At 47.6% G+C, this 23190-nt stretch overlaps 1 protein-coding gene across 1 annotated transcript in view; it reads right to left on the reverse strand.

The window, feature by feature from the left end:
* The window catches only part of LOC115083485 (nucleoside diphosphate-linked moiety X motif 6-like), a 125111-nt gene that overhangs the window by 38041 nt on the left and 63880 nt on the right, over window positions 1-23190 (reverse strand). The window contains exon 3 of the mRNA XM_029587380.1: window positions 13264-13319. Within this exon, the coding sequence (XP_029443240.1) occupies window positions 13264-13319 (56 nt within the window). The remainder of the gene's footprint in view (window positions 1-13263; window positions 13320-23190) is intronic.

Below are 23190 nucleotides of genomic sequence, written 5' to 3' on the forward strand. Positions count from 1 at the left end.
TGGTCTTCATCGAATGACTTATGAAGAGAGATTGAAGAATCTAAATATGTACACCCTGGAGGAAAGGAGGAGCAGAGATGATATGATGCAGACTTTCAGATACTTGAAGGGTTTTAATGATCCAAAGATAACAACAAACCTTTTCCATTGGAAAAAAATCAGCAGAACCAGGGGTCACGACTTGAAGCTCCAGGGAGGAAGACTCAGAACCAATGTGAAGAAGTACTTCTTCACAAAGAGGGTGGTGGATGCCTGGAACGCCCTTCCGGAGGAAGTGGTGAAGACCAAAACTGTGAAGGACTTCAAAGGGGCGTGGGATAAACACTGTGGATCCAGAAAGTCTAGAGATGTGAATGAAGAGAGGGTGGCTTGCGGGAATGACGGCTACTTCCTGGAGATAATACCCTTATTCAATAAACATACACACGGTTAATGAGACTCCAACATTGCTCTATGCTTCAACGGCAAGAGGAAATGTGGGAAAAAAAGGATTTACATTCACAAAAAAGCGGGGAGTAGCTTGCTTGTTATGGCGGTTACCACCCCAAACCAAATAAGCCTGATACTTCACTTCAATGCATATTCAGCGTAGCTCTCTGCTTCAACGGCAGGGGGGAATGAATGAAAAGATGATTTATATTCCGACAACAACCAACAAGGACTGAATTACATAGTCTGGGTAAACAAATAAGCATAGGTGTAGCTTGCTTTTTACGGCGGTTATTACCCCAAATCAATTAAGCCTGATACTTCACTTCAATGCATATTCAGCGTAGCTCTCTGCTTCAACGGCAGGGGGGAATGAAGAAAAGTGGATTTATATTCAGACAACAACCAACAATGACTTAATTGCACAGGCTGGGTAAACAAATAAGCGTAGGAGTAGCTTGCTTATTGCGGCAGTTACAACCCCTAACCAATCAAGCTAGATACTTCACTTAGATGCACCTCCAGCACCGCTCTCTACAATAATGGTGGGGGTGGAAGGGAATTGGAACCAAAATGTTACTATTAAAGACCAAAGAGTAACAGTTAAGTATGAGAAAAAAACAAGTGTGAAAGCTTGCTGGGCAGACTGGATGGGCCGTTTGGTCTTCTTCTGCCGTCATTTCTATGTTTCTATAGCCAAGTAAGTGGCCATGCTGAAAGATGTCTCAAGGCGCTGCACGAGCTCCTAGCACAGGACTGGCTCGGGGTGAAGAACGAAAGTACTCCTGGCACCTCATTCACTCTGGGCACATTGCTTAATCTTCCTCAAGGCTCCCAACAAGTCATTTTTCTCTTCATCCCGAGAAATCAGGGGTCTGCCTTTATCTGGTTTACTCAGGCGAGTACATTTTTTGGCATTATCTGGTAAAAAAAAAACCCCAAAGTGTCCTTGTTATTAACGATTTCTTTAAAGGAGTGGTAGGATTGAGCCGGCTTCTGCTGTGAATGCCCACTCCAAGTCCCCGAGCTCAGGCTTGCAGCCAGAGGAGTCAAGGCACTGAAATTCACCACCCACCAAAAGGCTGCTCGGAGCGTGCTCTTCCGGCTTACCTTAGTTTAATGTTTTGCTCATGCTGGAAATACTTTATCATGTCTAACCAGAGAGCACTTTTCTTCAGTCCAGTCTGTTTGCCAAGTTTATGCACTGACAGCAATTTCTCAAATGCAGAGTGGGGCCCCTCGCATATACACAGGAGGAGCTACTCTTTGCTCCAAGGCTTGCAAAAATACAAACAGAAGAGTTTACTACTTTTTGTCATAAGGGGGAATTGGTGGGGGGGGGCCTCTTCCCTGGGCCTCTGGATGTTTTGTAACTTTGCTTTAGCCATGAATACATCCTTTCATTAAAGTTCTTAGCAAACCTAGCCCAGAGGCGCAGGAAAAGAGAGTGAGTGAGCGAGTGAGTGAGTGTGCGCGCGCGTGTGTGTGTGTGTATGCACGGTTACCTCAGCATAGAAACATGAGCTGTGCAGGAGGGGGAGGGGGGAGAGAGAGAGAGAGCCTGACGCTTTCATCACCCACAGCACAGGCAACTCTACAAAACTCCCCTCTTAAGGGCCTACTCACTACATGCGTGGACACAACCGGACCAGCAAAATCTGGCAGTTAAAACAAGCAACATCATTATACACCCCCCTCCACACACACACACACACACACACATCTATCGCACATGTAGCCACTCCCACCTTCATGAATCTAAACTAAATCAAGGGCACTGCTGTGCTGATCTTCAAGAGAGCTTGATACCACCATCTCACAGAAACGTAAAGCATGAATACAGCACAGACAACTGAAGAGCAAATCCTCATCAGAGCCCCATGCAGGACTCACACTGATACATGTAAAGCGTGAATACAGCACAGACAGCTGAAGAGCAGATCCTCATCAGAGCCCCATGCAGGACTCACACTGATACATGTAAAGCATGAATACAGCACAGACAGCTGAAGAGCAGATACTCATCAGAGCCCCATGCAGGACTCACACTGATACACGCAAAGCTTGAATTCAGCACAGACAGCTGTAGAGCAAATCCTCATCACAGACCCATGCAGGAGTAACACTGATACTTGCAAAGCTTGAATAAAGCACAGACAACTGAAGAGCGGATCTTCATCAGAGTCCCACGCAGGCATCACACTGATATATGTAAAGCATGAATACAGCACAGAAAGCTGAAGAGCGGATCCTCATCAGAACCCCATGCAGCAGTAACACTGATACATGTAAAGCGTGAATACAGCACAGGCAGCTGAAGAGCAGATCCTCATCAGAACCCCATGCAGGACTCACACTGATACATGTAAAGCGTGAATACAGCACAGACAGCTGAAGAGCAGATCCTCATCAGAGCCCCATGCAGGACTCACACTGATACACGCAAAGCTTGAATTCAGCACAGACAGCTGTAGAGCAAATCCTCATCACAGACCCATGCAGGAGTAACACTGGTACTTGCAAAGCTTGAATAAAGCACAGACAACTGAAGAGCGGATCTTCATCAGAGTCCCACGCAGGCATCACACTGATACACACAAAGCATGAATACAACATGGATATCTGAAGAGCAGATCTTCATCAGAGCCCCATGCTGGAGTCACATTGATACATGCAAAGCTTGAATACAGCACAGACAGCGGAAGAGCGAATGCTCATCAGAGACCCATGTAGGAGTCACACTGAAGTCAAAGAAGATAACACAGCAAATTCCTTTGAACAAATGTTCAAATCAGGTCCTTTTTGAAGCAGATATGAATAATACATAAATTCAAAAGATAATTAGTAAATATTACTGAATGTATTTGAATGGTCAAATTTGAGTAAACAAATAGAATTTAACTACTGGATTGGTATATTATATATATTAGAGATAGATATATTAGAGAAAATCACCACTTGAACGGACTCAAAAAACATGAATGTCAACCTATCTTGATCTAGTGAACTAGTAAGCTAATGTGAGCAACTACAAAAAATTGGCACCAAATGTCGGCGTCTAGTAGACTGATGATAGTTTAGTTGAAATATACATTGAGCATTCTCTGCCGATATATTCGAAATTTAGATACAGTCCAATCTGATAGGTATCAACTATTGAAGTTAGAGTTTATCTACCAAAATTGTAAACCCATAAGTATTAATTGATTATGCGAATCGAGTGGTTAGAAGAACACTCATAACATTGCTAAGTTTAATCGCAATAGATATCAGCGCACTGTATATGTCAATTGTGCTAAACATCGCTTTTAAAAAATTTTTTTATGATTGCCGATAACAATTAAAAAATGAAAAAATTAATTAAAAATATAAAAAAGGCTGAACAAATGATAGCATGACATAAATTAGTATAAAAAGTGAAGCTAAAAATCTAGTAAACGTATCACAGATTTGAATGTGTATGCCGATATACTTGGAGAACTGAAAATTAAAAATAACTATGTTCAAGTGACCAAACTGAGCATATATTTATGAATGCTCTAAATTCTTGTATATTTTAGCAAATGCATAACTACTTTTATGGGTTTAATGAACAGGTGTGCTTAGAGATTACTGTAACAAAAATAGCCGATGTTGTCAAAAAATGGCGCCAAAAGTCGGCATTCAGTTTAAAGAACATAGCATGAAGTGGTAAAGTACCAAAGCTAGCTGTCTATATCAATGCTATTGGGGAGGAGATCAAAAGAGAAAACTTACCAACAAATTTAAATGTGTATGCCGATCTACTTGAAAAACTGAAAATTATAAATATACTTGGAGAACTGAAAATTATAAATATACTAGGTTCCAATGACAAAACTGAGGATATATTTATGAATGCTATAAATTCTTGCATACTTTAGTAGATGCATAAATACTTTTATAGGTTTACTGAACCGGTGTGCTTAGAAGTTACTGTAACAAAAATAGCTTGCCGACGTTGTCAAAAAATGGCGCCAAAAGTCGGCATTCAGACCATACACCATTTAAGAAACACAGCATGAAATGGTAAACTACCAAGTGGTGAAGTTACAAAACTAGCTGTCTATACCAATTCTATTGGGGAGGAGATCATATGAGGAAACTCACCAGATAAGCGCTCTGCACAAATAAACGCCGAAAATGGATCAGACAGTCTAGCTAGGGCTATTTAAGTCTCCTTCACCCGCTCAAGTTCTCGCGAGATCACATGATATGTGTATGTATTAAGTGTCGTGTTGGGTTTGTAACGTTTTGTTGTTTTATTTTTTCGGCACTGCCTGTAGCTATCAAATAAGACTGAAGGGGGACCCCTGCTGGCTGCAGGGTTAGTGCCATGCTGGGCATGCCCAGTGGGGGCCAGTCAAAGCTCTGGAAACTTTGACAGAAGTTTTCCGTGATTGGGCTCCATCCTGATGATGTCACCCATATGTGAGGACTAACATATGCCCAAGAACCGGACTGTACTACAAGCTACTATATTATCTAAAGCTACTATATTATCTAAATTCTACTACTGTAACTCCATATTACTAGGTCTACCAAACAACTCAATACAACCACTACAGATGCTACAAAATGCAGCTGCATGCTTGCTCACTAACACGCACCGCCACGAACACATTACTCCAGCTCTTCAATTCCTACACTGGCTTCCGATAGTATCTAGGATAGTATTCAAAGTTCCCTGTACGTACCAGGATCAGTCCAGAATTATGTCCCCCGTCCAGCAGATGGAGTCAGAACAGACTTCGAGGAACGTCACCCTATAGGCGAACACACCCTCTGCAGGAGCTCAGTATCTTTCTGACTCCAGCAGATGAGAGTTGGGGAGCCAGTGGCTCCCCCAGGATAGCAGGGAGTTAGGTCTTTCTGCTTATTTCTTCCTTCTTTCTTCTCATTAACAATTTGGATCAAGTTTTGGATTTAAAAAAAAAAAAAAAGTTTGTCCAATTTTTGGGGAGGCGTGGCTTCGGCTAGTCTGTCTCTCTTTCTCTCTAGTTTCCTCCTCCTTCTCTGACTGGGGGTAAGTTTCGGCGTTTTTTATTTCCCTGTTTTTTGGTTTTTAGGTTGGTTTTGGCTAGCCCTGGTGCCCCGTGGACGCCGGTGGTGCCGGCCTCTCCACGCGTCTTCTCAGCCCCGCGGCCCCGAGACGAGCTTTCCCCGGGGCTGCTGCTGCAGGGAGAGAGGATTTCCCTGCGCCTTCGGGGCATTTCTTGGCGGGCAGCGCGGCCGATCGGGCCCCCCCCCCCCCCCGCGGCACCCTCTATCCCTCTGGGCCCCCCCCTCCCGCGCCGTTTCTTGTTATTTCCCCGGCGTTTGTCATGCCACAGCCGTCCCGGTGTTCAGCCTGCGGCGAGCCGGGGTCCCGCATATCGCGGGAGGGGATCTGCGCTAGATGCCTCCCCGGAGGGGAAAGCACCTCGCAGCCCTTCAGTTCTTTTTCTTTCCTATCGGCACGGCCCGGGCGGCGTGGGCTGGCCACTTCGTCGCTTATGGCAGGAACGGCGGCCATTTTGAGCTCGCAGCACGCTGACGGCTCTCACACAGCGCAGGAGGACAGGGATTTCAGGGAGGCTCCACCACCGAATTTATCGCCGGAGGGGGGCTCGCCGGACCCGGGGCCCGCGGAGGGCTCCTCCTCAAGGCCCCCCCCCCCCCGGCCATGCCCAGATTCTCGCCAGAATTTATTCTCCTAATGCACAGTGCGTACCTGCAGGACTTGACAGCTCCGGGGGGCTGCCCCAAGGCCCCCCTCCGGCCAAAACTCCTCGGCTGCAGCCTACTCCGCAGGGCCCCCCTGATCTGGTAGGATCAGTGTCAGGGGCTTCCCAGGTACCTATCCGGGTACGTCCTGCCCCGGGAGGAACGGGTGCAGCTTCCGCCTTGGGGGGAGATCCTCCGGGTTCGCCGGATCCTGCGCTACCGGACGCTCAGTTGGAGGGAGATGATCCGCGAGTGCTCCGCATTTTCCAGAGAGAGGAGTTGGATGACCTCATACCCCAGATTCTCCTGGAGCTAGATCTCGACCCGCCGCCGGATCCACCAGCACCCGTTGCCCCTGCGGTCACTACGTCTTCCAAGAAAGGGGACCCGGTGCTCGCTGCCCTTCAGCCGAGGTCCAGAGCCTTCCCAACGCACGACTCCTTCTTGCAGCTTCTGACCAGGGAGTGGGACACCCCTGAGGCATCTATAAAGGTCAGTCGAGCCATGGAGAAGTTGTATCCACTTCCGGAGGATTTTCTCGAGCTCATTAAGGTCCCAAGGGTGGACTCGGCGGTATTGGCGGTCACTAAGAGGACTACGATTCCGGTCACGGGCGGAGCGGCGTTGCGCGACACTCAGGATCGCAAGTTGGAGATTTTTCTCAAACGGGTCTTTGAGGTCTCTGCTCTGGGTATGCGAGCGGTCATGTGCAGCTCGCTCGTGCAACGGGCCAGTCTTCGCTGGGTACAGCAACTTCTCACTTCTCAGGATCTTCCACCCGATGAGACCGCCCAGGCGGATCGTCTAGAGTCCGCCATAGCGTACGGGGCGGATGCTCTGTACGATCTCTTCCGAGTTCTGGCAAGATCCATGGTTTGCGTGGTAGCGGCCCGGCGGCTCTTGTGGCTTCGTAACTGGGCGGCAGATGCCTCTTCCAAGTCAAGCTTAGGTTCTCTGCCCTTCCGGGGCAAGTTCCTTTTCGGAGAGGATATGGATCAGATCATCAAGTCCCTGGGAGAGAACGCGGTCCACCGCCTGCCTGAGGATAGACAACGTCCATCCCGGTACTTTGCTTCTGCTCGGACACGGGCCAGAGCGCAGCGGCGCTATAGGAGTTACAGGCAGGCTGGGCCTCGGACACCCTCCGCCAGATCCCAATCCTGGCCGCGGTCCTTTCGTGAGCGTAGGCCCACGCGCGATGGTTCGGGACAGGGGAATCCCCCACCCAAGCCCTCCCAATGATGCCAGAGTCGCCCACTCCTCAATCCCCAGGATAGGGGGTCGCCTTGCGGATTTCTACAAGGAGTGGGTGCGTATCACCGCAGACCAGTGGATCCTAGACACCATAAGGAACGGCTACGCTTTGGAGTTTGTCCGCCTTCAGAGGGACAGGTTCCTCTTTTCCCCCTGCGGGTCGGATCTCAAGAGGACCGGTTGCAGACGTTAGGAGCCATTTCACCCGTCCCCTTCGGCGAGGTGGGCTTGGGCCATTATTCCATCTACTTCGTCGTACCCAAAAAGGACGGTTCCTTTCGGCCCATTCTGGATCTAAAGGAGGTCAACAAGTCTCTACGTGTTCTTCGATTCCGTATGGAGACACTATGCTCCGTGATCGCAGCAGTACATCAGGGGGAGTTCCTTGCCTCTCTAGATCTGTCAGAGGCTTACCTGCACATTCCAATCCTCCCAGCTCACCGGCACTTCCTCCGCTTCAAGATCCTGGACCAACACTTTCAGTTCAAGGCACTCCCTTTCGGGTTGGCGACCGCTCCTCGCACCTTCACCAAGATCATGGTAGTAGTGGCGGCGACCCTAAGGAAGGAGGGCATCCTTGTTCACCCTTATCTGGACGATTGGTTGATTCGCGCAAAGTCTTTCGTCCAAGGACAGTCCTCAGTAGCCAGGGTCGTCCAGGTTCTCCGTTCCCTGGGCTGGGTGGTGAACTTCTCCAAGAGCTCCCTCGTGCCCTCGCAACGCTTGGACGTCTTGGGGGCGAGCTTCGACACGCGTCAGGGCAAGGTGTTCTTACGCCCGGACAAGGCTCAATCCTTGCGGGAACACATACGACGGTTTTCTGCGTTGCCAGAACCCACCTCCTGAGACTATCTTCAGCTGTTGGGCGTGATGGCCTCCACCATCGATCTGGTACCCTGGGCATTTGCGCATCTGCGTCCCCTACAGGAGGCTCTCCTTTCCCGATGGAAACCAGTCTCACAGGATTATCAGGTGATTCTACCCCTACGCAGGCTGCCAGGGACAGTCTGATTTGGTGGTTGAACCCATCGCACCTGGCTTGAGGTGTCTCCCTAGAGGTGCCCAATTGGGTGGTAGTGACCACCGATGCCAGCCTCATCGGTTGGGGAGCCGTCTGCGACCGAAGCGCCACGCAGGGGACGTGGTCGGCGGTAGAAGCAAAGTGGCCAATCAACCGCCTGGAAACCAGGGCGGTTAGTCTGGCGCTCCAACATTTTCTTCCGCTGGTGCAGAACCGAGAGGTCAAGATTCTCTCGGACAACACCACCACCATGGCATACATCAACCGGCAAGGAGGTACGAGGAGCCAGCACGTATCGATCGAGGTGGCAATCCTGATGGAGTGGGCAGAAATTCATCTTGCCCGCCTCATAGCGTCACACATCGCCAGGGTGGACAACATTCAGGCGGACTATTTGAGTCGCCAACAGCTGAATCCCGGGGAATGGTCCCTCTCAGACGAAGCGATGCAACTTATTGTCCGCCGGTGGGGCGTGCCACATGTGGACCTGATGGCGACCTCACTCAACGCCAAGGCCCCCCACTTCTTCAGTCGCAGGAGAGAGCGCGGCGCGGAAGGGGTGGATGCCCTAGTCCTCCCGTGGCCTCCACATCTGCTGCTCTATGCCTTTCCTCCCTGGCCCCTGGTGGGAAGGATCCTCCGCAGAATAGAAAGCCACCAGGGACTCGTGATCCTCGTCGCCCCAGAGTTGCCCCGTCGCCCCTGGTTTGCAGATCTTCAACTGGCGATAGACGGGCCGATTCGACTGGCACATCTTCCTCGTTTTCTACACCAGGGCCCGGTATTTTTCGAGCAGGCAGAACTCTTCTGTCTTGCGGCATGGCTTTTGAACGGCGTCGCCTCAGGCACAGAGGCTACCCGGAGGCGGTAATTTCGACTCTGCTGCGGGCCCGGAAGACGTCCATGTCGGTAGCTTACGTCCGAGTTTGGAGGGTCTTCGAGATATGGTGTTACAGTCATGGCGCTCGGACCACTAGGGCGACGGTACCTCAGATCCTTCAGGAGGCCTTGGAAAAGGGGCTCTCCTATAATTCGCTTCGAGTACAGGTGGCTGCCCTAAATTCTTTAGTACAGGAGGGCGGTCCCCTCCTGCACCAACCGGACATCGCACAATTCCTCAAGGGTGTCAAACACTTGCGACCTCCGGTGAGGGATCCTTGTCCCTCCTGGAGTCTCAACTTAGTGCTTCGTTCCCTGTCAGGGGCGCCTTTTGAACCGCTTCGCGGAGCAACCATTAAGGATCTCACTCTTAAGACGGTGTTCCTCGTGGCCATCTGTTCCGCACGACGCATTTCGGAGCTGCAAGCATTGCCTGTAGAGAGCCTTATCTGCGGCTCACGGACTCAGGGGTGTACCTCCGCACGGTCCCTTCGTTTCTCCCGAAGGTGGTATCGTCTTTCCACTTGAATCAGACGGTAGAACTTCCGTCCTTTTCCACCAACGAACCACGGTCCCTTCGTCTCTTGGATGTCAAGCACACGTTGATTCACTACCTGGAGGCTACTAATGATTTCAGAGTCTCCGACCATCTGTTCGTGCTCTGGTCGGGTCCAAAGAAAGGTTCACCGGCCTCGAAGACTACGATTGCACAATGGCTAAAGGACGCCATTTCCTCAGCTTACATCGGAGCGGGACGGGCTCCTCCTAGCGGAGTTATCGCTCACTCTATCCGCTCGCAGGAAGCTTCCTGGGCGGAGGTGCGCTCCGTTTCCTCTCAGGAAATCTGTCGAGCGGCAACATGGAAATCGCTGCACACTTTCTCGAGACATTATCGGTTACACCTGGCGTCGTCAGCCTCGGGACACTTTGGCGACCAGGTTCTCCGAGCAGGACTCTCAGGGTCCCACCCGATTTAGGGAAGCTTGGGTACATCCCACCGTCTGGACTGATCCTGGTACGTACAGGGAAAAGAAAATTATTCCTTACCTGCTAATTTTCGTTCCTGTAGTACCATGGATCAGTCCAGACGCCCAGCACTCGGGGTTTTCGGCTCCTGCTCGGGTTCTCTCTCTTTGGCTGACTATTTTATGTTTCCGTGTTTCATGCTACGTTCACAGCTCCCTACAAGTTGGCTTTTTGCCAAGAGTTAGCAGTTCATGTTACTTCTTTCGTTCGTGTTCATGGTTAAATAAACTTGATCCAGACTGTACTCTGTTTTATTCGAGCTTTGATATACTTATACTGAGCTCCTGCAGAGGGTGTGTTCGCCTATAGGGTGACGTTCCTCGAAGTCTGTTCTGACTCCATCTGCTGGACGGGGGACATAACCCACCATCTGGACTGATCCATGGTACTACAGGAACGAAAATTAGCAGGTAAGGAATAATTTTCTTTTCTCACCCTTATACATAAGTCATTAAATAACCAAGATATGCATTGGTTCGCTGAATTTTTTACATTCCATACATCAAACAAACCAATTAGAAAAATGCACCAGGCTAAACTAGCTACTCCAACGCTTAAACAAATAAAATATGTCTCAATGAGAGAACGAACATTCTCGATAGCTGGAATCAACCTGTGGAATAAAATACCCACAGATCTGCGCCAGGAACCCTGCCACAAGAAATTTAAACAGAATCTAAAAACATGGCTGTTTAAACAAGCCTACAATTTGTGAACACTTCCCTTCAGATTATTATATTTAATATTTATTTATTTATTTATTTATTTCAGATTTTTATATACCGGCATTCGAGACAGCAGTCACATCATGCTGGTTCACATAAAACAGGGGTGCATAGTAAACATAACTATAACAATGGTGCTGAAAAGGCAGTTACATATAACAGGGTGATAAGAACTTGGCTGAGAAGGAAGAGAAAGGACAGGTTATTAATTCACACAGGTAAACGATAGAAGATATGGTTAACCATGGTGTAGGTGGAGATTAGGGGTGGCTTGGAGGTGTTAGATCAATTGGCGTCCAGGAAAGCTTGTATGAATATCCAGGTCTTTAGTCTTTTTTTGAAGGTTGAGATGCATGGTTCTGTTCTGAGATTTGAGGGGATGGAGTTCCATAACGGTGGAATGGCTGTAGAGAAAGCCCGGTCTCTTAGTGTGCAGTGTCTGGTAGATTTGGACGGTGGTACCTGTAGCAATCCCTTGTATGCATCTCTTGTCGGTCTTGACGAATTGTGTAGTCGAAGAGGGATCTGTAGGTCAATGGGAGCCAGTTGGTGGATGTTTTTGTATGTGGTAAGAATGGCCTTGTATATTATTCTAAAGTGTATAGGTAGCCAATGGAGGCTCTTTAGAATGGGGGTTATGTGGTCCCTTCTCCTGGTATTTGTCAGAATTCGTGCAGCTGCATTTTGCACCATCTGAAGCGGTTTGGTGTATGAAGCGGGAAGGCCAAGTAGGATGGTGTTACAATAGTCTAATTTTGAAAAAATGATTGCTTGGAGAATGGTTCTGAAATCTTGGGCATGGAAAAGAGGTCTAATTCTTTTCAGCACTTGTAGTTGGTAGAAACAGTCTTTGGTGGTTTTGTTAATAGTGGCTTTGAAATTCAGGCGATTATCAATTAGGACTCCTAGGTCTCTCACTTGTGTGATTGTTGGCGTGGCTTGTTGTGCAGTTCGGACTTATATAACATTTATATATAAGTCCATTACCTGCTATTAAGTTCACTTAGAAAATAGCCACTGCCATTAGCAATGGTTACATGGAATGGACTTAGTTTTTGGGTACTTGCCAGGTTCTTATGGCCTGGATTGGCCACTGTTGGAAACAGGATGCTGGGCTTCATGGACCCTTGGTCTGACCCAGTATGGCATTTTCTTATGTTCTTATATAATAATATCTATTCATACCAATCAGTTATTATTCAATATCACTAAGCACACCTTTTGTGACCTATATACTTGCAATTTTCTTATTATTGTAATTATCTGTCAATTAATTCTGACCTTCAAGAAAACTACATCTGCTTTTGTTCTATATTCCCAAATTGTAAATATTTGTACTGTTAATATTGTACTATTACTCTTGATCCTCCGGCCCCATGCGCCCCTGCTGAATTTAGTTTATTTTAATTATTTAGTTTATTTTAATTATTTATAGTTTTAATGTTGATCAGACATGTATCATTATATAATTATTTTGGATTGTAAAGCTTGTTGCTAATTTAATGTTCATTGTAAACCGAGGTGATGTTTGCTAACGAGCCGCGGTATATAAAAACCCTTAAATAAATAAATAAATAAATAACATCCTGCTGTCCTGTGAGAACACCTGTTACAGGTAAGCAACATTTGCTAAATGATGGCAAAGACCAAAATGGCCCATCCAGTCTGCCCAGTTGTGATTGGTCCTCTTGCAGACGATGTGCATAGAAACTTCTCAAATGCAACTCAACTCCAGCTGCCCCCCTTGGGCCTTCCACCCGATCTCTCAATCGTCCTTTCGTATTGTCCCAAGAGTAAGGCAGAGAGGAGTAGCTGGGAGCATCACTTTGTCTATGTTTTCTGTTACAGTGGGAATGAAGATTGCATTACGAGTGCCACAGAAATGGACCGGGTGCTGACTGTGAGATAATGGCTCTTTTGTTAAGCAGTCTTTTATAGCTGTAGGACAGCTGCCAGATCGAAGTAAATGCACCACACCAGCTCTGTTTCTCATTTATGAACTGTGAAACAAAAAACAGCGAACGCTAAACGGCAAGGCAGAAAATCCAGTTGCAGTGCTGCTCTTCAGAAATATTCAGGCTGCAGTGGGGCTTGAACATTATACCAGGTTTGAATGCTTTTCACCTTATTGTTTGGGCTTTATTAATTTTCCTAATGGCTAACGAATATTGTAAGGAGGTAAGATGAGCCCCGTGATAAACTTACTCTGTTTCTGTCTTGGACGACCAGCACTCTCCCGGTATCCTCATCTAACACTGCACCTGCAGGGGAGGAAAAGAATGGGCTGGTTATTCAGGAAGAGGTAACGCCATCCGCTGCGACGAAAAAACATGGCTCAAGTTGGAAACTGCTCTCCTCCGCCTAGGCCTCAAGGCACCCCCAGGGCCCGTGCATTCGTTCTCCTAATGTACGGGTGCCATTTTATCCCCACTCGGCCGAACACGCGAATGGCAGGCGCGCGATCTGCGGGCAAGTTTTAGCATATGTGTGCTTTGGTGGCCGATTTCTGAAAGGAAAATGGCTGCGCTGTACTTCTGAGAAAACTGCCCATATCTATTCCACACAATGCCCGTTAGTCGGACACATGCCTTAGAGCTGCCACCCTCCCTCGGTTTACGAAAAAGACCTTTTGGAACAACATAACAGAAAATATAGCCAACAAGCTCTGTCCTTCAATTACAAAAAAATCTCACACCAATGCAGCCAACAGACAACCTTGGTTCACCAACGAACTCAGAAAACTTAAACAAAGTTTAAGAAAAAAAGAAGCAACCTGGCGTAAAACCCCTTGCGACACCACCATCTCTTCATACAAATCTACATTATATCTGTACAAATCCCTCACCTCAAAATCAAAAAAAGACTTTTATGCATCTAAGATTCACAACCTTGTCTTTGACGCCAAAGCCCTCTTCGCCTATGTCTCCAGCCTCACTCAAACCATACCGCGAGAAATCCCCGGCAACATGGCTCAATCCAAAGCTGAAGAACTCGCTCAGTTTTTCCAAAATAAAATTTCCAATCTCTTAACACAACTGCCTCCCGACACCGCCGCCCTCCAGATATATCAACAACCTGCTCACAAAAACGTCAGCTTAAACACCTTTGAACCTGTAGCTTCCACTGAGATACAAACCATCCTGAGAAAAATGAAACCTTCATCTCATCCTGCAGACCACATCCCTTCCAAACTACTTCTATCTATTCCAGACACAATAGCCACATCATTGACAAATATCATCAACTGCTCTCTAGCCCAAGGAACCTTCCCTGATGACCTCAAAATGGCCTCAATCTCACCTCTCCTAAAGAAACCTAACCTTGACCCGAAGGACCCCAACAACTTCCGCCCCATAGCTAACCTCCCATTCATCGCCAAAATCATGGAAAAACTAGTGAACTCTCAACTCTCAGAGTTCATCGAAGACAACAATCTTCTCTTCACCCCACAACACGGCTTCCGAAAAAATCGAGGCACAGAATCCCTCCTCTCCTCGTTGACAGATTATATCTTAATGGGCCTTGACAAAGGAAACTCTTTCCTATTGATCTTGTTAGACCTTTCAGCAGCGTTCGGCACGGTCAACCACGCCATCCTCCTAAACCAGCTCTCGTCTATAGGAATCAGCGGCACCGTCCTATCCTGGTTCAAAACGTTTCTCAATAACAGAGGTTACAAAGTTAAACTCCAAAACAAGGAATCCTCAAGATTTGACTCTGTCATAGGAGTCCCTCAAGGTTCTTCATTATCTCCGACCCTATTTAATATCTATCTTCTTCCTCTCTGCCAACTTCTTACTGACCTCAATCTAAAGTACTTCCTTTACGCAGACGATATTCAAATCATCATCCCCATCAAAGACACATACTCTAAAACTCTTGACTACTGGGAATCATGCCACCTGAAAATCAAACAACTACTAAACAACCTACACCTCATCTTAAACTCTTCCAAGACAGAAATCCTACTCATCTCTCCTGAAAACAATATCTCCAACACTACTCTTCCCACCAACCTACCTACCTCACAAGTTAGAGACTTAGGAGTGATAATAGACAACCGGCTAAACTTCAAGGCACATATCAACAAAACAACCAAAGACTGCTTCTATAAACTCCAGGTTCTGAAGAGAATAAGACCTCTTTTCCATGCTCAAGACTTCAGAACGATCATCCAAGCAGTCATTTTTGCAAAATTGGACTACTGCAATTCCCTATTGCTGGGTCTGCCCTCATCCTATTCCAAACCACTACAGATGGTTCAAAATTCAGCAGCCCGATTACTAACAGGCGCAAGAAAGAGAGACCACATATCTCCCATTCTGAAAGAGTTACATTGGCTACCCGTCCACTTCCGTATCATGTATAAAGCCATATGTGTCATCTTCAAAACTATTCATCAACGCATCTCCCTCGATCTACAAATCCCCCTCCAAGTATACAACTCGACAAGACCTACCAGAAATGTTTACCGAGGCGCCCTCAAAGTTCCCCCTGCGAAAATGACCAGACACATCACTATAAGAGATCGTGCCACCTCCACAGCTGGCCCTTCTCTGTGGAATTCCATTCCTACAGATCTCAGACTGGAACCCTGCCTCTTAACTTTTAGGAAAAGACTTAAGACTTGGTTATTCAAGCAAGCTTTCCCAGACACAATCTAATGTCACAAGTCATGGACACAAACCAAGGACTTCAAAATATTCAGCCACTAATCATGCCATTTATACATAGCATTTAATTTATTTGTATACCGTTTAACCGTTTATTCTTTCCTATCTCTTCCTTCTTATCCAAGTTCTGCTACCCTTGTTATTTGTAACTGCTCCTTCGGTCACCTCAGTTCTAGTTGATGTATTTAATGCACTCCCGTTTCATGTAAACCAGCAAGATATGTGCTCATGATTGCCGGTATATAAAAACCTTAAATAAAATAAATAAATAAAATAAATAAATAAACAGCACCATTTTTCTACCTTCTCTGTACCAGAAATCCCCATACTGTGATGCACTGGGATACGGGCTCCAGGTCTCTTTTATGCTCTCCACAGAACTGGCAGTGAGAAGTATGCCTGAACAGAAAACCAACATGGAGAAGGAAATCCCCAGAAGCCTCTGCGTGTCTTTGGCCTGCCTGGGCTGAATGGACTCTGAGTGACTTACAGAATGTCCCTGGATATCTGTGGAGGCAGGCAAGCTGGCACCAGACAGGTGATGTCTATTCATAGAGTCACCACAGGGGAGCTTCAGGCACTATTCTCAGGAGTTTGTAATCCACACAGTTACAGACGTGTTGATTGCCTTGTCCAGTAACAGTTTAACAGAACAAAGAGAGCCATGGGAAATGGGCTACACATCCTGGGAAGCCAATCAGGGATAGTTAGGGATGATCTAATCATGCATTTGACATCAGCATCTCCCGAGAACACTTATATTGATTAATAAAAATACATTACACTTTTACTGAGTCTAAGTGTTCTTGTGTCCCTGGCCATAAGCATAGAGAAAGCTTTACAGCAGACACTGACAGCTATACAATTTGACATCATCTTTTGCAAAAAAAAACCCCAAAAAACTATTTCAAAATGCTTAACAGTAACTTACAGCCAACACCCTGGTTTCCTGCGGTGCCTAGGGGTTAGATAAATGATGCTAAGGTGAAATACTGGGTTAGAAGCTGACCTCCTTAAGGGGAGGACAAAGTGGGCAATTTCTCTGTGCCCCACACTTTTAGGGGTTCTGACCCATGGTAGCACCCCCCCCCCCCCCCGGCACTGTCATTTCCTGATGGCAGCACAACTTCTCCCTGAATCACTACCTTGCTGCCAGAGCACGGGTCTCAGGGTTCCCCGCTCCTATCGATTCACCTCCATTCCCCGCTCATTGGCTGAATGAAGGAGATCAAAGGGAAATGGTAAATGGTGTTCATTGCAAGGAAAGGGCAGATATCAGTGGAAATCCTCAGGACCCTCCGCATCTTTACATCTGTATACAATTATACAGCCATGCTCAAGCTATATTCTGATCAAATAGAGATCCTATGGATTGTCCTCTGTAACTGAGGGAGTTTCTTATTCCCCCGGACCTCGTGTGCAGAGTCTGGGGTTTATTATACATGCTTCCCTAAGTATGGATCTCCAGATCAGAGCGCTTCACCAAAAGCTGTTATAGGAAAATTGGTTCTTACATGCTAATTTTTGTTCCTTGAATACTACAGATCCGTCCAGATAAGTGGGTTCTGCATCCCTACCTGCAGATAGAGGCAGAGAATAAACAACTTTTGAGGCACTGCTACATAACTGAGAGTGCCAGCTGCAGTCCCTCAGTACTGACCTGAACCCAAGCCAAAGAAGAACAAAATCTCAACCCAAATCAACTTCCTCACCTAGTGCGAACAGAGAACCCAGTGCTGGAGGCCCCCTGAACTGGACCATCACAGCGAACAAAAGAATCAAACCCCTCAGTCCTATAGGGTTAATACAGGACTTATCACAGCAATAACAGTTTTTCAAAACCAAGGGGACGGGTTTCTGGACTGATCTGTGGTATTCCAGGAACGAAAATTAGCAGGTAAGAACCAATTTCCCTTTCCTGTTCATAGCCAGATCAGTCAAGACAAGTGGGATGGACCCAAGCTCCCCTACACTGGGCAGGAACCCGAAAGACTCTCCCCAAACACTGCCTCCTACAGAGCCCGAACATCCACTCGGTAATGTTTGGTAAAAGTATGTCGCTGCCCTAAAGATTTCCTGCGGCGACACCAATTGACACTCCACCCAGGAGGCTTCTTGCGCCCTGGTAGAATGCGCACACAACCCCTCTGGTACTGCCCGACCTTTACAAAGATAGGCCAAAAAATAATTTCCTTCAACCATCTAGTAATTGTAGCTTTGTGCCACAGAACAATACAAACAGATGATCAAACGCTGAAAATTGTTAGTGACCTTGAGATATCGCAACAGAGTCTGACACACATCCAATAAGTGAAGCTCCCTTACATGATCCATTTCCGACGACAAATCCCAAAACACTGGAAGCTCCATCATCTGACTGAGATGAAATGAGGAGACAACCTTCATCAAAAATGAAAGCACCGTACGCAACGACACCCCATCATCCATAATCCAAGGGAAAGGATCTCTACAGGGCAACACCTGAAGCTCCAAAATCCACCTGGCCGAACAAATCGCTACCAGGAAAACAGCGTTCAGGGTAAAATGTTGCCAGGTACTTGTGACTTGGATTGGTCACTATTGGAAACAGGCTTCTGGGCTTGATGGACCCTTGGTCTGACCCAATATGGCATGTTCTTATGTTCTTATGTAAAGACGCCCACCACAAAGGCTCAAAAGAGCGTCCACTTAGCACTCGCAGGACCAAATTAAGGCTCCATGATGGACACATTCTATGAAAAGGAGGCCTTAAATGCTTCGCCTCTTTGAGAAAATGCACGACGTCCGGATAAGAGGCCACCGGCTGTCCATGTACCTTACCTTTGAGACAACCCAAGGCTGCCACCTGCACCCTGAGCAAATTATAGGCCAGTCCCTTTGCTAGGCCCTGCTGTGAGAAAGGCCAAGATCTGTGGAATGTTGACCTGCAACAGCTCCAGACCTTCTTCCAAACACCAAAATTCAAACCCTCTCCACCCCCAAACATATGCCAGAGAAGTGAAAGGACTCCTGGCTTGAAGCAAAATAGCAATAACCAGCTCCAAACACCCTTTCAGTCTTAATCTCCTCCTCTCAAACGCCAAGCTGTGAGACAATAGTGATCCGCCCAATCCAAAAAGATGGGCCCTTGCTGAAGCAACCCCTGCAGATGAGTCAATATGAGGGGCCCGTCTTCTGCGAGTTGAACCAGATCCGTGAACCACGGATGGTGTGGCCACTCTGGTGCTACCAGAATCACTCATCCAGGGTGGTGCTATATACGGCGCAACACTCGACCTATGGGGGTCACAGGAAAACACCTATAACAGGATCTCTGCTGGCCAAGAATGGCCCAGTGCATCAATCCCCTCTGCTCCTAACTCTTTCCTGCTACTGAAGAACCGAGTCACCTTGGTATTGGCTTCTGATGCCATCAGATCCAGCTGGGTACTGCCCCACCTGTCTTGAATGAGGTCGAAGGCCTCTGCAGACAACTCCCATTCTCCCAGGTCCAACTATTGTCTGCTGAGAAAGTCCACTGCACATTATCTACTCAGGCCATATAGGACGCTACTATACCTGCCAGATGCTGTTCCGCCTACAGAAACAGCTCTTGGGCCTCCAGAGCTACTAGGTGACTCTTAATCCCACCCTGATGACTGATATATGCTATCGTAATCACATTGTCCGACAAAACCCTCACTGTCTTGATTCAGACTATCGGAAGGAAGGAAAGAAAGCAAGGCCCTGCAAACAGCCCTTGTTTCCAAATGATTTATAAACCAGGATGCTTCCATGGCTGACCACAGACCTTGAGCCGTCCGTCCTTGACAAACAGCTCCCCAGCCTTTGAGACTGGTATCCTTGGTCACTACCACCCAGTCCGGAGTCTTTAGATCCACCCCTCTCTCCAAATTGAATGAGCCAGCCACCAGGGGAGACTGGATCTGGGCCCCACCACCTCCCGAACTAGTAAGGGAAGATGAAAGTCCTTTGACAGAAGATTCCAACAGGACAAAAACGCCCTCTGCAGAAGCCACATGTGAGCAAACACCCACAGAACTAAATCCAGCATAGACGCCATAGAACCCAGGATCTGTAAATAATCCCAGGCCCTGGGTACCGAGAGCCGTAGCAAATGAAGCACCTGAGACCGTAACTTTGCCACCCTCTTCAAGGTAAGGAACACCTTACCAATGCGGATATCGAACTTCACCCCCAGATACTGCAATGACTGGGAAGGTACCACGTGACTCTTGGCTAGGTTGACTACTATTCCAAGAGTCTGTAACATCTCCAACACCCACTGAACTGACCGATGACACTCCACCTACGACTTCGCATGAATGAGCCAATCGTTCAAGTAAGGGTGAACTAGAATCCATTCCCTTTTCAGTGCTGCAGCTATCACACCTAAACCTTTATGAATGTCCACGCCGCTGTCACCAATCCAAATGGAAGGGCTCGAAATTGAAAATGTTGACCTAGCACCATGAACCGCAGAAACTGCTGATGCTCTGAATGTATGGGGATGTGGAGATCCAACGATGCTTGAACGTATGGGGATGTTAGATCCAACAATGCCAGAAACTCCCCTTGGCGGACAGCTGCTATTACTGTTCACAACGTCTTCATACGAAAATGTGGAACCTGCAGTGTCGCATTGACCTTCTGAAGAGCCAGAAAGGGGCAAAAGGTGCTCTCTTTCTTAGGAACCATGAAGGAAATCGAGTACCTCCCTCGACCTTGTTCCTTCAACAATACAGGAACAATGGCTTCTAGGCGTCTCAGGCGCTGCAATGTATCTCGAACCACCTCTCATTTTTCACAATGGGACATGCAATGAAACACTAAGAATGCTTCTCTGATTGGACGAGAAAATTCTAAAGTGTAGCCTTCTCTTATCACCTCTAGGACCCATTGATCCGATGTGATCTTGGCTCACTCCTCGTAAAAGAGGGACAGTCTCCCCCTGATGGCTTCTAAGGAAGAGTGGCCCAGCCTGACCTCATTGTAAGGACTTTCCTCCTCTGGCCCCCTGACCAACATTATCTTGGGAGGGTCTACAGGTGCCACAAAAGGACTGCTGCCTTCCTGGGCCCTGCTTCTGCAGCGAAGTCAAAGTACCCTTTCCGGAGCAAAATCTCCTCATGTCAATGAAACAGAAACGGGAAGGAAAAGTCTTCTTGCCACTCTTCTTATCCTCCAGTAGCATATTCCCCTTTGATTCCCCCAGATGCTTCATGAGCTGTTCCATATCTTCCACAATCGAGTTTTCCTTTGAAAGGAAGATTGCACAGTTGCAACTTGGACCAACCATTCACAGACAAATTACATAACCACAGAAGCCTCCGTGATGCCACCACTGAGACCATGTTCCTGGAGGACGTCTGCACCAAGTCATACAATGCATCCACTACATAGGCCACCCTGGCTTCCAACTGGGCCTCCTACTTGGAAATGGTTGACAGGACAAGGTACTGTCCCTGTGCTTTCTGCACCTAGCACAAACAGGCCCTTTGCATGAGGCTAGCATAGATTGTCGCCCGCAGGCTCAAAGCCAAGACTTCAAACATCCTTTTTAACTGAATCTCAAGCTTTCAGTCCTGGTCTCAATGCAGCCAATCCTGCAAAAGGAATGGTCACCGCTGACACTGCAGCATCCACCTTAGGTAACATCAAAAGCTCCAAGGTTTCTTCCATCAAGGAATATAACTTCGCCATTGCCCTGCTTACCTTGAGGCCCACCGCAGGAAAATTTATCAGCTTTTTCACTTTTTTAGGAAAAGGAAAGGCTTTCAGAAGTCCCTGCAGCCCATCCAGTACTGGGTCTACTCCTTCATTATCCGACAACCCTAGGATCATCTCCCGCCATGACCGATACCCCCTCCGGCTCAGACACATCCTTGTTTGGATCCAGTTAGGCATTAATGGGGCTGTCCCTGGAATTATCATAGGATTCTCTCCAAGATCCTCATGAGGCTCATCCTCACTGTCCGAATCCATGGAGGTCATGTCATCATTCTCGGAATGGTAGCCAAGTCCCAGCTGGCAGAGAAGGCCCCCCCCCCAACCTTTCTTGCGGCGCCACCTTAGCCCTCTTCAAGGGCTGCTGAGACTCCTGGACCAGAGGCCACTTTCTTCCTGCTTCCTTCTTAGCCAAGTAAGCCTTGTGGCGAAGCAGCACAAAGTCTGTGGAGAAGTTTTCAAAGTCATCTGACCCTTCCTCCACCACATCTTCAACGGGCTCTCCCGCATCCTCCGTCCTCCCCAGAAGTCTGGACCATCGGAGACGGGGAATCTCTGAGCTCCCTTCCTGCTGCCTGCTTTCTGTCATACAGGTCTAAAATGGGCGCTGCTGCCTTAGCCCCCCCCCCCCAGGAGCCTCGCGGACTGGCCCTGCTGACCGGGTGATTGTTCTGGTGCCAACGGGCCCTGCGGAGGAATCTCTCTCCCGGAGGCATAATCGGAGCAGATCGCGGCCAAATTGAGATGACCGCTTCTCTTGCTGCAGGCCTTGCAGACTCTCCTGCGCTCCTCTGCTGGTGCCACGACTAGCTGTGCATGTGTGCACCGACTTCTACTCCCTGCACCACCTGAGCCTAATGAAAAGCCCTGCCGCCAGCACCAGTCACCCCCCTCGGACCTGCCTTGGACTCCTGAAGCAATTCCTCTCACCCTGCCCACTGCTGCTCGCACGGTGCTTCTCAATGTTTTTCTACCGAAGGGATGGCTCACGAAGGAACCTAGCACCTCAGGGAGCACTTCTCCTACAAAGTTCTCTTTACCAATTTTTTTAACTATCTTCCAGACTGCAGGTTTGCACCTCTGCCATCTGCTGGAAACAGAGAAATTCCGAGGGACTGTAGGTGGCACTTGGTTATGTAGCAGCGCTGTTTTCTGCCTCCACCTGCTGGTAGGGATGCAAAACCCAGTTGTCTGGACTGATCAGAGGCATGAACAGGAATCGAAATTGAGGACGAATCGGTACCACCTTTGTTCACACATTCGGTGCATCAAAATTGGACTATGAGCTCCACATTCAATAGCATGGGGAGCGAGAATTTAGCTGGGTAACTTCAGGCAAGAAATTCAGTGGGACGTTACCCGGGTAGGCGAACCTCTTAATATACTCACTTAAAGTTACCTGGGCAACTTTAGAGCAATGTTCTATCTGCTCAGAATTACTCGCATAAGTTTTAGCTGCTTAGCTGAAATTAAGCCCTGCCCCTGGAACACCCACACAAGGTAAAAGGATACCCATATAAAATTTAGCCGGTGATAGGTGGGGATGGGAGCAGTGAAAAGTTTTTGTTCAGGTAACTATATTTTTTAATATAGCCACATAAGGTTACAGTTATCTGGCTACTTTATCTGAACTACTTTTAATCGTTTGTATTCAGCGAGACGCTTATGCCACTGAATACCCTGGAAAACTTATCTGGCTATCTTTAGCTGAAGAAGTTATCTGTTTTATGGG

Source organism: Rhinatrema bivittatum, chromosome 1 (genome assembly GCF_901001135.1).
Source record: "Rhinatrema bivittatum chromosome 1, aRhiBiv1.1, whole genome shotgun sequence".
Taxonomy (NCBI): Eukaryota; Metazoa; Chordata; class Amphibia; order Gymnophiona; family Rhinatrematidae; genus Rhinatrema; species Rhinatrema bivittatum.